The sequence below is a fragment of the Nerophis lumbriciformis genome, linkage group LG07 (assembly GCF_033978685.3).
Source record: "Nerophis lumbriciformis linkage group LG07, RoL_Nlum_v2.1, whole genome shotgun sequence".
NCBI lineage: Eukaryota > Metazoa > Chordata > Actinopteri > Syngnathiformes > Syngnathidae > Nerophis > Nerophis lumbriciformis.
The window spans coordinates 10,796,165-10,810,344 of record NC_084554.2 but is presented as its reverse complement, the minus strand read 5'-3'; the positions used below and the strand labels follow the sequence as shown (position 1 = coordinate 10,810,344).

Here is a 14,180-nt window from a genome sequence, read left to right as displayed (position 1 = left end):
TTGATTGAAACTTTTACTAGCAGATTGCAAAGGAAGAGAATACATTATATGAAACAGTACAGTTTACACAGTACAGTACATATTCCGTACAATTGACCACTAAATGGTAACACCCGAATACGTTTTTCAACTTGTTTAAGTCGGGGTCCACGTTAATCATACTTGCCAACCTTGAGACCGCCGATTTCGGGAGGTGGGGGGTGGGGGCGGGGTCGTGGTCGGGGGTGGGGCGGGGAGCGTGGTTAAGATATATATATATATAAGAAATACTTGACTTTCAGTGAATTCTAGCTATATATATATATATATATATATATATATATATATATATATATATATATATAAAATAAATACTTGAATTTCAGTGTTCATTTACAAACTACAACTCACAAACACTTTAGAGTTAGGCTCCACCATCAGAATGTGTACTTAAACTTATAAAGATCACATGGATATTATTCAGTGAGTTGATTCACCAAAACTAACCTGTTATACAGGAGGAAAAAGCACACAGGACGTTTCAATTGTTCACAGACTGGTCGCGCTCATCAGAATGACAAGACACTTCCGGTGTGCAGGTGATAGCATTCAATTAGGAAGAAACGCCCTACTGCCCCCTACTGACCAATGTGAATACTGATAAATGTGTAATGACAGCTCCAAAAACGAATTCAAACCACAAAATAAAATAAATAAATCAACACAAAAATGTGACACATTATGGGTGGGTCACATATGCATGTACAGTAGATGGCAGTATTGTCCTGTTTAAAAGTGTCACAACATTGCTGTTTACGGCAGACAAACTGCTTTACGGTAGACACTTGTTGTTGTGTGTTGTCAACACGTCACTCAGGTCCGCCTGAATTTCGGGAGTTTTTCGGGAGAAAATTTGTCCCGGGAGGTTTTCGGTAGAGGCGCTGAATTTCGGGAGTCTCCCGGAAAATCCGGGAGGGTTGGCAAGTATGACGTTAATCAATTCATAGTAATGTGTGTAAGGTGTGTAATTTGTTGTGAGTTCATGCACTGTGTTGGTTTTGTTCTTTGAACAAGGTGACTTTCATGCACGGTTCATTTTGTGCACCAGTAAAAAAACATATAACTTTTTCTTGAATTTGAAAAAAAAAAAAAACATTTTATTTTTCACTAAAGAAGGGTTCGGTGAATGCGCATATGAAACTGGTGGGGCTCGGTACCTCCAACAAGGTGAAGAAACACTGGTATAGAGTAAGTAGAGCATAAAGAGGAAGATAATGACAGAGGCGAAAGAACAGGCCAACATATTTGAATAATTTGTTTAACAGATGGCTAATGTGACATTTGAAATGGAGGTATTCGTCAATGATGACCCCCAGGAATTTTTATGTAGTTCACTCTGTATTTCCTGCCCATTGATGTTGAAATGGCAGTGCTCAGTATTTGTCCGGTTTTTATTAGAATGAAATAAAATAAAATGTGTTTTATTAACATTAAGTGAGACCTTATTACACATTTGAACCAAGAATCCACTTTCACAAGCTCTGAATTGACAGTTTCTTGTAGACCGAGTAGGCTCCTGTGTGAGGTAAACAAATTTGTATCGTCAGCAAAATGTATTTATTTTTATTATAAATGGGGGTATGCGTACCCCTGAGGGTACTTGAAGTTATGCCAAAGGGTACGTGAGATTTTTTTTTAAATATTCTAAAAATAGCAACAATTCAAAAATCTTTTATAAATATATTTATTGAATAATACTTCAACAAAATATGAATGTAAGTTCATAAACTGAACATCAAATCAAGTAGGCTATTCCATTCATTACCATAAACCCAGAGTTTTCCCCCATGCCATGATGGTTTGACCCTCACTAAAATGTCTGTCAAAAAGAACTGTGAAAAGAAATGCAACAATGCAATATTCAGTGTTGACAGCTAGATTTTTTGTGGACATGTTCCATAAATATTGATGTTAAAGGCCTACTAAAACCCACTACTACCGACCACGCAGTCTGATAGTTTATACATCAATGATGAAATCTTAACATTGCAACACATGACAATACGGCCGGGTTAGCTTACTAAAGTGCAATTTTAAATTTCGCGCGAAATATCCTGCTGAAAACGTCTCGGTATGATGACGTCAGCGCGTGACGTCACGGATTGTGGAGGACATTTTGGGACAGCATGGTGGCCAGCTATTAAGTCGTCTGTTTTCATCGCAAAATTCCACAGTATTCTGGACATCTGTGTTGGTGAATCTTTTGCAATTTGTTCAATGAACAATGGAGACAGCAAAGAAGAAAGCTGTAGGTGGGAAGCGGCGTATTGCGGCCGACTGCAGCAACAACACAAACACAGCCGGTGTTTCATTGTTTACATTCCCGGAAGATGACAGTCAAACTTTACCATTGGCCTGTGGAGAACTGGGACAACAGAGACTCTTACCAGGAGGACATTGAGTTGGATGCGCTGACGCGGTACCGTGAGTACGCATGCAGCTGCGGATTCCAAACATTTGATCGCTTGCCCGTACGTGCGTGCCGCTATGTGCATGTCACGTACGTAACTTTGGGGACTTTGGGGAAATATATGTGCTGTATGAACTTTGGGGAAGTGAACGGTACTTTGGGCTGTGGGATTGAGTGTGTTGTGCAGGTGTTTGAGTTCTATTGGCGGGTTATATGGACGGGAGGGGGGAGGTGTTTGTTATGCGGGATTAATTTGTGGCATATTAAATATAAGCCTGGTTGTGTTGTGGCTAATAGAGTCTTGTGTTTATTTACAGTTTTAGTCATTCCCAGCTGAATATCAGGTCCCACCCGCCTCTCACAGCATCTTCCCTATCTGAATCGCTCCCCCTGCCCTCTAGTCCTTCACTCTCACTTTCCTCATCCACGAATCTTTCATCCTCGCTCAAATTAATGGGGAAATCGTCGCTTTCTCGGTCCGAATCGCTCTCTCGGTCCGAATCGCTCTCTCTGCTGGTGGCCATGATTGTAAACAATGTGCAGATGTGAGGAGCTCCACAACCTGTGACGTCACGCTACTCGGCTGCTACTTCCGGTACAGGCAAGGCTTTTTATCAGCGACCAAAAGTTGCGAACTTTATCGTCGATGTTCTCTACTAAATGCCATCCATCCATCCATTTTCTACCGCTTATTCCCTTTGGGGTCGCGGGGGGCGCTGGAGCCTATCTCAGCTACAATCGGGTGCTTTCAGCAAAAATATGGAAATATCGCGAAATGATCAAGTATGACACATAAAATGGACCTGCTATCCCTGTTTAAATAAGAAAATCGCATTTCAGTAGGCCTTTAAAGGGGAACATTATCACCAGACCTATGTAAGCGTCAATATATACGTTGATGTTGCAGAAAAAAGACCATATATTTCCGAACTCTAAATGGGTGAATTTTGGCGAACTAAACGTCTTTCTAATATTCGCTCTCGGAGCGATGACGTCACAACGTGGCGTCACATCGGGAAGCAATCCGCCATTTTCTCAAACACCGAGTCAATTCAGCTCTATTACTTTCCGTTTTTTCGATTGTTTTCCGTACCTTGGAGACATCATGCCTCGTCGGTGTGTTGTCGGAGGGTGTAACAACACGAACAGGGACGGATTCAAGTTGCACCAGTGGCCCAAAGATGCGAAAGTGGCAAGAAATTGGACGTTTGTTCCGCACACTTTACCGACGAAAGCTATGCTACGACAGAGATGGCAAGAATGTGTGGATATCCTGCGACACTCAAAGCAGATGCATTTCCAACGATAAAGTCAAAGAAATCTGCCGCCAGACCCCCATTGAATCTGCCGGAGTGTGTGAGCAATTCAGGGACAAAGGCCCTCGGTAGCACGGCAAGCAATGGCGGCAGTTTGTTCCCGCAGACGAGCGACCTAAACCCCCTATCGACCCTAGCTTCCCTGGCCTGCTGACATCAACTCCAAAACTGGACAGATCAGCTTTCAGGAAAAGAGCGCGGATGAGGGTATGTCTACAGAATATATTAATTGATGAAAATTGGGCTGTCTGCACTCTCAAAGTGCATCCATCCATCCATCCATTTTCTACCGCTTATTCCCTTTTGGGGTCGCGGGGGGCGCTGGAGCCTATCTCAGCTACAATCGGGCGGAAGGCGGGGTACACCCTGGACAAGTCGCCACCTCATCGCAGGGCCAACACAGATAGACAGACAACATTCACACTCACATCCTCACACTAGGGCCAATTTAGTGTTGCCAATCAACTTATCCCCAGGTGCATGTCTTTGGAAGTGGGAGGAAGCCGGAGTACCCGCAGGGAACCCACGCAGTCACGGGGAGGACATGCAAACTTCACACAGAAAGATCCCGAGCCCGGGATTGAACCCAAGACTACTCAGGACCTTTGTATTGTGAGGCAGATGCACTAACCCCTCTGCCACCGTGAAGCCCTCTCAAAGTGCATGTTGTTGCCAAATGTATTTCATATGCTGTAAACCTAGTTCATAGTTGTTAGTTTCCTTTAATGCCAAACAAACACATACCAATCGTTGGTTAGAAGGCGATCGCCGAATTCGTCCTCGCTTTCTCCCGTGTCGCTGGCTGTCGTGTCGTTTTCGTGGGTTTCGCTTGCATACGGTTCAAACCGATATGGCTCAATAGCTTCAGTTTCTTCTTCAATTTCGTTTTCGCTACCTGCCTCCACACTACAACCATCCGTTTCAATACATTCGTAATCTGTTGAATCGCTTAAGCCTCTGAAATCCGAGTCTGAATCCGAGCTAATGTCGCTATAGCTTGCTGTTCTTTCCGCCATGTTTGTTTGTGTTGGCTTCACTATGTGACGTCACAGGAAAATGGACGGGTGTTTATAACGATGGTTAAAATCAGGCACTTTGAAGCTTTTTTTAGGGATATTGCGTGATGGGTAAAATTTTGAAAAAAACGTCGAAAAATATAATAAGCCACTGGGAACTGATTTTTAATGGTTTTAACAATTCTGAAATTGTGATAATGTTCCCCTTTAAAGATTTATTTTTTTATGAAGAAATGTTTCGAATTAAGTTCATGAATCCAGATGGATCTCTATTACAATCCCCAAAGAGGGCACTTTAACTTGATGATTACTTCTAAGAGTAGAAATCTTTATTTATAATTGAATCACTTGTTTATTTTAGTTATTTTATATCTTTTTTTCCAAATAGTTCAAGAAAGACCACTACAAATGAGCAATATTTTGCACTGTTATACAATTTAATAAATGAGAAACTGATGACATAGTGCTGTATTTTACTTCTTTATCTCTTTTTTTCAACCAAAAATGCTTTGCTCTGATTAGGGGGTACTTGAATTAAAAAAATGTTCACAAGGGGGTACATCACTGAAAAAAAGGTTGAGAACCACTGATGTATAGGACGGAAAGGAGCAAAGTAGCTTGCCAGACAGTATGTTTCCCATCTGGCAACGCATTGCAGGCAAAGCAGTGGTTCCGACAACAACCAAAAGGTGGCAGTAGCGTCACTTAGTTCCAATGTAGAAAAAGAAGAAAAAGCTCTCTCCCTGTGTATTGAACGCTATACCCTTTTTTGGTATGTTGCTTTTCATACACAAGACTGGCGCAGCCCGAGCTTGAAGTCTTATATTTGTCACTCCCTTTCACCAAGGTAAGGCGTCCTAATAACTACTCCCACTTTTTGTATATGGTGATAAATGTTGGGATGACTTTCCTCGACGCGAGTTTGAACATATTTTTGTCTTTCTGCCCTCAGAAAAATGTCCAAGTCACTGAAGAAAATTGTAGACGAGACTCGAGAAAAAAACCTCCCAGAAGTGGAGATGTGCGACAGAGGCATTTCGAACATGTTGGATGTACCAGGATTGTGTAAGAACGCATTTATTCATTAACTACGAAAAAACTGTTTTGAGCATTAAAAAAACTATTTCAGTGCTAAGACACGCCCCTGCGTTTTAGAAAAAAAGTGTGACAAAAACAAATAGATGCTGAAAGAATGCATTATTACCTAGGCCAGGGGTCGGCAACCCAAAACGTTGAAAGAGCCATATTGGACCAAAAATACAAAAAAATAATCTGTCTGGAGCCGTATATATGTCTTATAATGAAGGCAACACATGACGTAAGTGTCTAAATTAGCTATAATAGCCTACTATCAAAATGACTGTGTCGCAGACTGAAGCAAATCTTCGTTGACAGAAATATTGAAGTGTAATTTATTCTACACATTTTTACATACTTGCCAACCTTGAGACCTCCGATTTCGGGAGGTGGGGGGCATGGTCAGGGGGCGTGGTTAAAAGGGGAGGAGTATATTTACAGCTAGAATTCACCAAGTCAAGTATTTCATATATATATATATATATATATATATATATATATATAATCTGAGGGTTCCTGGTTCAATCCCCACCTTCTACCAACCTAGTCACGTCCGTTGTGTCCTTGAGCAAGACACTTCACCCTTGCTCCTGATGGGACTGGTTAGCGCCGTGCATGGCAGCTCCCGCCATCAGTGTGTGAATGTGTGAATGTGGAAAATAGTGTCAAAGCGCTTTGAATTCCTTAAAAAGGTAGAAAAGCGCTATACAAGTACGACCCATTTACCATTTTACCATTTGACTTTCAGTGAATTCTAGCTATATATATATATATATATAGCTTAATTATATATATAATAATATAATTAGCTATATATATATGTATATAGCTAAATTCAAGTATTTCTCTTTATACACATATATATATATATATATATATATAAAGGGAAATACTTGAATTTCAGTGTTCATTTATTTACACATATACACACACATAACACTCATCTACTCATTGTTGAGTTAAGGGTTGAATTGTCCATCCTTGTTCTATTCTCTGTCACTATTTTTCTAACCATGCTGAACACCCTCTCTGATGATGCATTCTGCTTCTTCTCCTTGTTGTGTGCGCAGTTGTGCACTGCACCCTCTAAAAGCTGTAGATGTTATTGTCACATATGCATGTACAGTAGATGGCAGTATTGTCCTGTTTGAGTGTCACAACATTGCTGTTTACGGCAGACGAACTGCTTTACGGTAGACGAAAACGTGACTGCTGTTGTTGTGTGTTGTTACCGCGCTGGGAGGACGTTAATGAAACTGCCTAACAATAAACCCACATAAGAAACCGAGATCTCGCCCTCCATCATTCTACAGTTATAACGTGATTGGGCAGGCACGCTGTTATATTGTGGGAAAGCGGACGTGAAAACAGGCTGTCGACACGTCACTCAGGTCCGCCTGAATTTCGGGAGATTTTCGGGAGAAAATTTGTCCCGGGAGGTTTTCGGGAGAGGCGCTGAATTTCGGGGGTCTCCCGGAAAATCCGGGAGGGTTGGCAAGTATGCATTTTTACAACATGAGAACCCATTAGTAAATCAGAGGTTACTCAGAAGGTGAGATAACTCCTGGAAATGACTGGCTTTTAATGGCCAAAGTTATAGATGTGTGTGTCCAAGTTAAAAGAAACAATTTTTTTTTATTGATTGAGACTTTTATTAGTAGATTGAACAGTGAAGTACATATTCTGTACAATTGACCACTAAATGGTAACACCCGAATAAGTTTTTCAACTTGTTTAAGTCAGGGTCCACTTAAATTGATTCATGATAACGATATATACTATCAGATATATACTATCATCATAATACAGTCATCACACAAGATAATCATCAGAGTATATACATTGAATTATTTACATTATTTGCAATCCGGGATGTGGGGGGGGGGGGGGGGGGGGTAGGTTTGGTTGTCATGGTTGTCAACAACACTTCAGTCATCAACAATTGTATCACCAGAGAAATGGACATTGAAACAATGTAGGTCTGACTTAGAGAGAGAGAGAGAGAGAGAGAGAGAGCAAATAAAGCTACTGTTTCTTACACGTACCATTATCACTGAAGGACAATTATTAGCTAAACATGCTACACTACCCAACATAGGAGGATATGCTAACCCCGTAAGATAGAGCTCTTGAATGTAAACAAAGGTGGGTGGATCGATACAAATAACGACACTAACAATATCAAGTATAGAATCAGTATATGATCGATACTACAGTGATTAGATTGAGATTTCTTAGTATCAATCAATGATTATTTATATAGCTCTAAATCACAAGTGTCTCAAAGGGCTGATTATTACCAAAAAATATTTTGTCATTATTCTTTACAAACTCTTTAAAATAAGTTCCATCCATCCATCCATCCATCTTCTTCCGCTTATCCGAGGTCGGGTCGCGGGGGCAGCAGCCTAAGCAGGGACGCCCAGACTTCCCTCTCCCCAGCCACTTCGTCCAGTTCTTCCTGTGGGACCCCGAGGCGTTCCCAGGCCAGCCGGGAGACATAGTCTTCCCAACGTGTCCTGGGTCTTCCCCGCGGCCTCCTACCGGTCGGACGTGCCCTAAACACCTCCCTAGGGAGGCGTTCGGGTGGCATCCTGACCAGATGCCCGAACCACCTCATCTGGCTCCTCTCGATGTGGAGGAGCAGCGGCTTTACTTTGAGCTCCTCCCGGATGGCAGAGCTTCTCACCCTATCTCTAAGGGAGAGCCCCGCCACCCGGCGGAGGAAACTCATTTCGGCCGCTTGTACCCGTGATCTTGTCCTTTCGGTCATAACCCAAAGCTCATGATCTTTAAAATAAGTTGAAAAGTTAAATCAGAGCCAATAGGAGGAATACTGATATTGTTATACCGCCATCCTGTGTTTTTTCGTCTGATTATAATTGTAGTCAGAAATTGAATTATTCAATGATCCTGAAAATTTTAGGTACCAGCATTGGTATGATCAATACTGCCCCTGTAACTACCTGGTATTAGATCGAAACACAAATTTGTACTATCACCCCAAACTAATGTAAAGCAGCCAAACAACAGAATAATAAGTGCTCATTATGTTTTAACAGAAGTGTTGATAGAACCATGTTACAACAGAAAGTAAACAGACAATAACATAAAATTATAAAATGGATTAATAACAGTTCTGACAAAACCCAGCATACAGTGATGCGCAGTGAAAAGCTACATGTAGCAAAGCTACAAGCTACAAAGAGAGAAAATGGACTGCAAATACAGGCCCAAAAAAGGAGAAATTACTATGACCTGGATTAATGAGAAAATCCACGATGGTTGGTTGGTGTTCCTATGATGAGTCACAATTTGCTAAGGTTAGGGCAAAACATTACGGACTGGCCAATCAGAGGGAAGATAAGGAGGGTCATCGAAACCGAGGGAGTCGGAGACAGAGGGACGCTTCAAGCTGACCACTCAAAAAAAGTAAATGGCAGAAGGATTCTCTCCTACAAATTTGTTTTTTTCCTTTAGTGAGGAAGAGTACGGGCAGAAAACCCACAATAATGCGTGTCCTTGGTCATATGTAGACAAATGTATGCGTTCAGACAACACAATGCCAAAAATCTTAGTTTTTAGTTCTTTACTGTGTAAACCAAAATTATAACTGCTCTATTCATCTAAGACTTCCAACACAAATTTAGGAACACTCATCAAGGTGAGTTGAGGTCATGAAAAGTTTTACTGCATATAATCATTACCAACTGTTCCCAAACAACACACAAGTCATTGTTTTTTGTCAAGATATAGATAGATGCTGTTTTTTACTGTAGGCAGAGAAAATGAATAACATTATAGGGGTGGGCCAAAGAAAAGGCAAACTGAATAAATATATACAGTGGGTGTGGGGACCCCTAGAGCAGTGTTTTTTTAACCTTTTTTGAGCCAAGGCACGTTTTTTCATTGGAAGAAATCCCGAGGCACACCACTAGCAGACAATGTTAAGAAATGAGCCTCAGTAGCCAATATTGAGAATATAAAGTGGTTCTCATAAAATACCTGACGGGATTGTTCAATATTAATTCAATATTAATTCCTACCATAATCGTAACGGCGTTTGGGACGGCGTGGCTCGGATGGTAGAGCGGCCGTGCCAGCAACTTGAGTGTTGCAGGTTCGATGACAGCTTCCGCCATCCTAATCACGGCCCACCTATCTCCCAAGTGGCACCTACACTGGTGTATGAATGTGCAGGACTCTCTTGAAAAAGAGATTCTTAATCTCAATGGGATCTTTCCTGTGTAAATAAACATAAAAAAAAAATAACCATCCATGCATCACTAATTCTCTTATCTCAAATTAGACCCATTTTTGTATTTGTAGATTATAATTATTGGTTTGCAAAAAATATTTCTTAGAACAATTAATTGCAAAATTTTCCACGGCCCATCAGTCAAGATCTTACAGCACACTAGTGTGCCGCGGCACAGTGGTTGAAAAACACCGCCCTAGAGGTAGTTGTAGGGCAGGGGTGTTAAACGTATGGCCCGCAAACAGGTTTTATCCAGCCCGCTGGAAGAGTTTGCTAAGTATAAAAATGAGCCGAATTTTTGAATGAAAGAAACTGCTGTTCTAAATGTGTCCACTAGATGTCGCAATAGCAGTTATTTGTGTCGTTGTAGATTATGCTACATATGTAAAAAAATAAAATAAAAAAGCACATTAGTGCACCAGTCGAGGAAAATGAGCAAACTACATAAATACCATCCTGTAATTGCCATCCATCCATCCATCTTCTTCCGCTTATCCGAGGTCGGGTCACGGGGGCAGCAGCTTAAGCAGGGAAGCCCAGACTTCCCTCTCCCCAGCCACTTCGTCCAGCTCCTCCCGGGGGATCCCGAGGCGTTCCCAGGCTAGCCGGGAGAGATAGTCTTCCCAACGTGTCCTGGGTCTTCCCCGTGGCCTCCTACCGGTCGGACGTGCCCGAAACACCTTCCTAGGGAGGCGTTCGGGTGGCATCCTGACCAGATGCCCGAACCACCTCATCTGGCTCCTCTCGATGTGGAGGAGCAGCGGCTTTACTTTGAGCTCCCCCCGAATGACAGAGCTTCTCACCCTATCTCTAAGGGAGAGCCCCGCCACCCGGCGGAGGAAACTCATTTCGGCCGCTTGTACCCGTGATCCTGTCCTTTCAGTCATGACCCAAAGCTCATGACCATAGGTGAGGATGGGAACGTAGATCGACCGGTAAATTGAGAGCTTTGCCTTCCGGCTCAGCTCCTTCTTCACCACAACGGATCGATACAGCGTCCGCATTACTGAAGACGCCGCACCGATCCGCCTGTCGATCTCACGATCCACTCTTCCCCCACTCGTGAACAAGACTGTAATTGGATGTTGATATTATTTTTTTGTCTTGATAGATTGAAAATTAACACCAATGAGTTGACTGATGAACATTATCACATAATTTATTCAGAAAGTATAAATAACGACAAATAAAGATAGAATACTATTAACTACAGATGTCCGATAATGGCTTTTTTTTACCGATATCCGATATTCCGATATTTTCCAACTCTTAATTACTGATACCGATATATGCAGTTGTGGAATTAACACATTATTATGCCTAATTTTGTTGTGATGCCCTGCTGGATGCATTAAACAATGTAACAAGGTTTTCCAAAAAAAAGAGAACAACTTCATCTCAAGTTATGGAAAAAAGTGCCAACATGGCACTGCTATATTTATTATGGAAGTTAATAAGTGCATTATTTTTTTTAACATGCCTCAAAACAGCAGCTTGGAATTTTGGACATGCTCTCCCTGAGAGAGCATGAGGAGGTTGAGGTGGGCAGGGTTGGGGGGGTAGCTGGGTGTGTATATTGTAGCGTCCCGGAAGAGTTAGTGCTGCAAGGGGTTCTGGTTATTTGTTCTTTTGTGTTTGTGTTGTGTTACGGTGCAGATGTTCTCCCGAAATGTGTTTGTCATTCTTGTTTGGTGTTGGTTCACAGTGTGGCGCATGTTTGTAACAGTGTTAAAGTTGTTTATACGGCCACCCTCAGTGTGACCTGTTTGGCTGTTGATCAAGTGCGCCTTGCATTCACTTGTGTGTGTGTAGAGCCGTAGATATTATGTGACTGGGCCGGCACGCAAAGGCAGTGCCTTCAAGGTTTATTGGCGCTCTGTACTTCTCCCTACGTCCGTGTACACAGCGGCGTTTTAAAAAGTCATACATTTTACTTTTTGAAACCGATACCGATAATTTTGATACCGATAATTTCCGATATTACATTTTAAAGCATTTATCGGCCGATAATATCCGATATTATCGGACATCACTACTATTAACCGCAACATGTAATTGTAAAAAAAAAAACATGATTTGTACATTTTCATAATGTGCTTGTTCTATTTTTAAACAAAGAAAATAATTTGAAGTTGTCTTTATTTTTAAGTTATTGTGCCGTGATTTTACCAGTCAGGCCCACTTGGGAGTAGATTTTCTCCATGTGGCCCCCGATCTAAAATGAGTTTGACACCCCTGTTGTAGGGTGTCCCCAGCTAAATGACAGATAGTTAATAGTAATGGACTATTATTGGGTCCATTTGCACACTCTCAGTTACATTAATTAACATTGATATTATACATGTGGGCCCATAGATAGAAATGCTGTTAAATGGGAGTCTGTAGCTTAATGCATGTCATACTGGGGGTCATATACAGTAGCTTTGATGTTGCAAGCTACTTTTGCCGTGGAGCTTGTTGTGTAGCTTGCTACAATCTCTGGGGATAGCTTAGCTATATTTAATTGAGAGTAACTTGTAGCTTAGCTTGCTCCATTTTCCAAGTAGCTTTCCCATCACTGCCAGCGTATAATAATTACAGCATGTCAGCAGCCAAATTAGGAGCCTTTTGTAACCCATTTTGAAATGGTTGTATTGTCATTTAGATTCCAAATAATATATTGTTATCGCAGGAGGCCACAATATATATCGCAATATAGATTTTAGGCCTATCCCTATTTCCTGCTTGTAAAAAGGTTACTTATTTGCTGGGGTTTGTCTCTTTGTTTGTGAGTTAGTGCTTAGTAGTTAGCAATATGCAGTAGCTCAAAAAGTTATCAGAGGATTTTGATGAAACTTTCATGAAATGTCAGAAATTAGATCGGAAACAAGTGATTATATTTTTGGGGTGATATGGATCGGTGTTTGGATTCAGGATTTTTAAAATCATTATGCAATTATTGTGCTCTTACGCGTTATCTATTCTGAATGTCTTTAACCTCTTAAGGCCCAAGCTGTTTGTTTACATGCTTTTTTTATTTCTCTTTGCTATTTGGGCTTATTGTACCCTAATTAGAATAAAAACTAAGAATCATCTTTTGATATGATGTACTTAGTCCATAAGTAACAAACGTGTACTTCATGTTTAGTGACATGCTAATTCTTATTTTTACACTTTTTTCCCCCTCAAATTCCATTGTATGTTATACTCTTCTGACACCACCAGATGGCAGTATAAGTGTCCACATAAGCACACAAGACCCCGTTTCAGTAGTGTACACAATTTTGGAAATAAGAGCTAAAAGGTGCTGTCCACGCATGTGGCCAACTAAGCCTTTAGGGGTTTTTAATGCCAGTTTAATCATGACACATTGACAAAATATTTTTCTTCTCTGGAAAATTTGATTGACAAACTCGGGTATTTTACCACAAAAACATTGCAACATTTACTATGTTTGGTCTCACTAATCATGTGATCAGTCCCCCCGCAGCCTTTGTTAAGAAATTAAAAAGCTCATTGTTTGTTCCTTGTCTTCTCAGTCACTTTGTCCAACATCACTCAGTTGGTCCTCAGCCACAACAAGCTCACAGGTAAGCCACCTAAAATGATTTTAAGTATGTTGAATGCAATGTTCTTTTTTATTATTTTAATTTTGATGAAGGGCTGCAGCTATTGAACAACTTACTAATTGGCTATTCTTCTGCAAATGAGTCGGTGTAATGTTCGTTCATTAATGCAGTGTTTTTCAACCTTTTTTGAGCCAAGGCACATTTTTTGCGTTAAAAAAATCCGGAGGCACACCACCAGCAGAAATCATTAAAAAACGAAACTCAGTTGACAGTAAAAAGCCGCAATTGTTGGATATGACTTTAAACCGGAACCAACCGTGCATCAATATAGCTCTTGTCTCAAAGTAGGTGTACTGTCACGACCTGTCACACCACGCCGTGACTTATTTTGAGTTTTTTGCTGTTTTCCTGTGTGTAGTGCTTTAGTTCTTGTCTTGCGCTCCTATTTTATTGGCTTTTTCTCTTTTTTTGGTACTTTCCTGTAGCAGTTTCATGTCTTCCTTTGAGCGCTATTCC

At 41.1% G+C, this 14,180-nt stretch overlaps 1 protein-coding gene across 1 annotated transcript in view; it reads left to right on the top strand.

Annotated features, from left to right (window-relative positions):
* Window positions 1–5,511: 5,511 nt before the first annotated feature.
* The window catches only part of rsu1 (Ras suppressor protein 1), a 34,183-nt gene continuing 25,514 nt past the window's right edge, over window positions 5,512–14,180 (top strand). Inside the window, exons 1-3 of the mRNA XM_061965835.1 lie at window positions 5,512–5,628; window positions 5,734–5,846; window positions 13,635–13,685. Coding sequence (XP_061821819.1) covers window positions 5,738–5,846; window positions 13,635–13,685 — 160 coding nt within the window. The 5' untranslated portion in view covers window positions 5,512–5,628; window positions 5,734–5,737. The remainder of the gene's footprint in view (window positions 5,629–5,733; window positions 5,847–13,634; window positions 13,686–14,180) is intronic.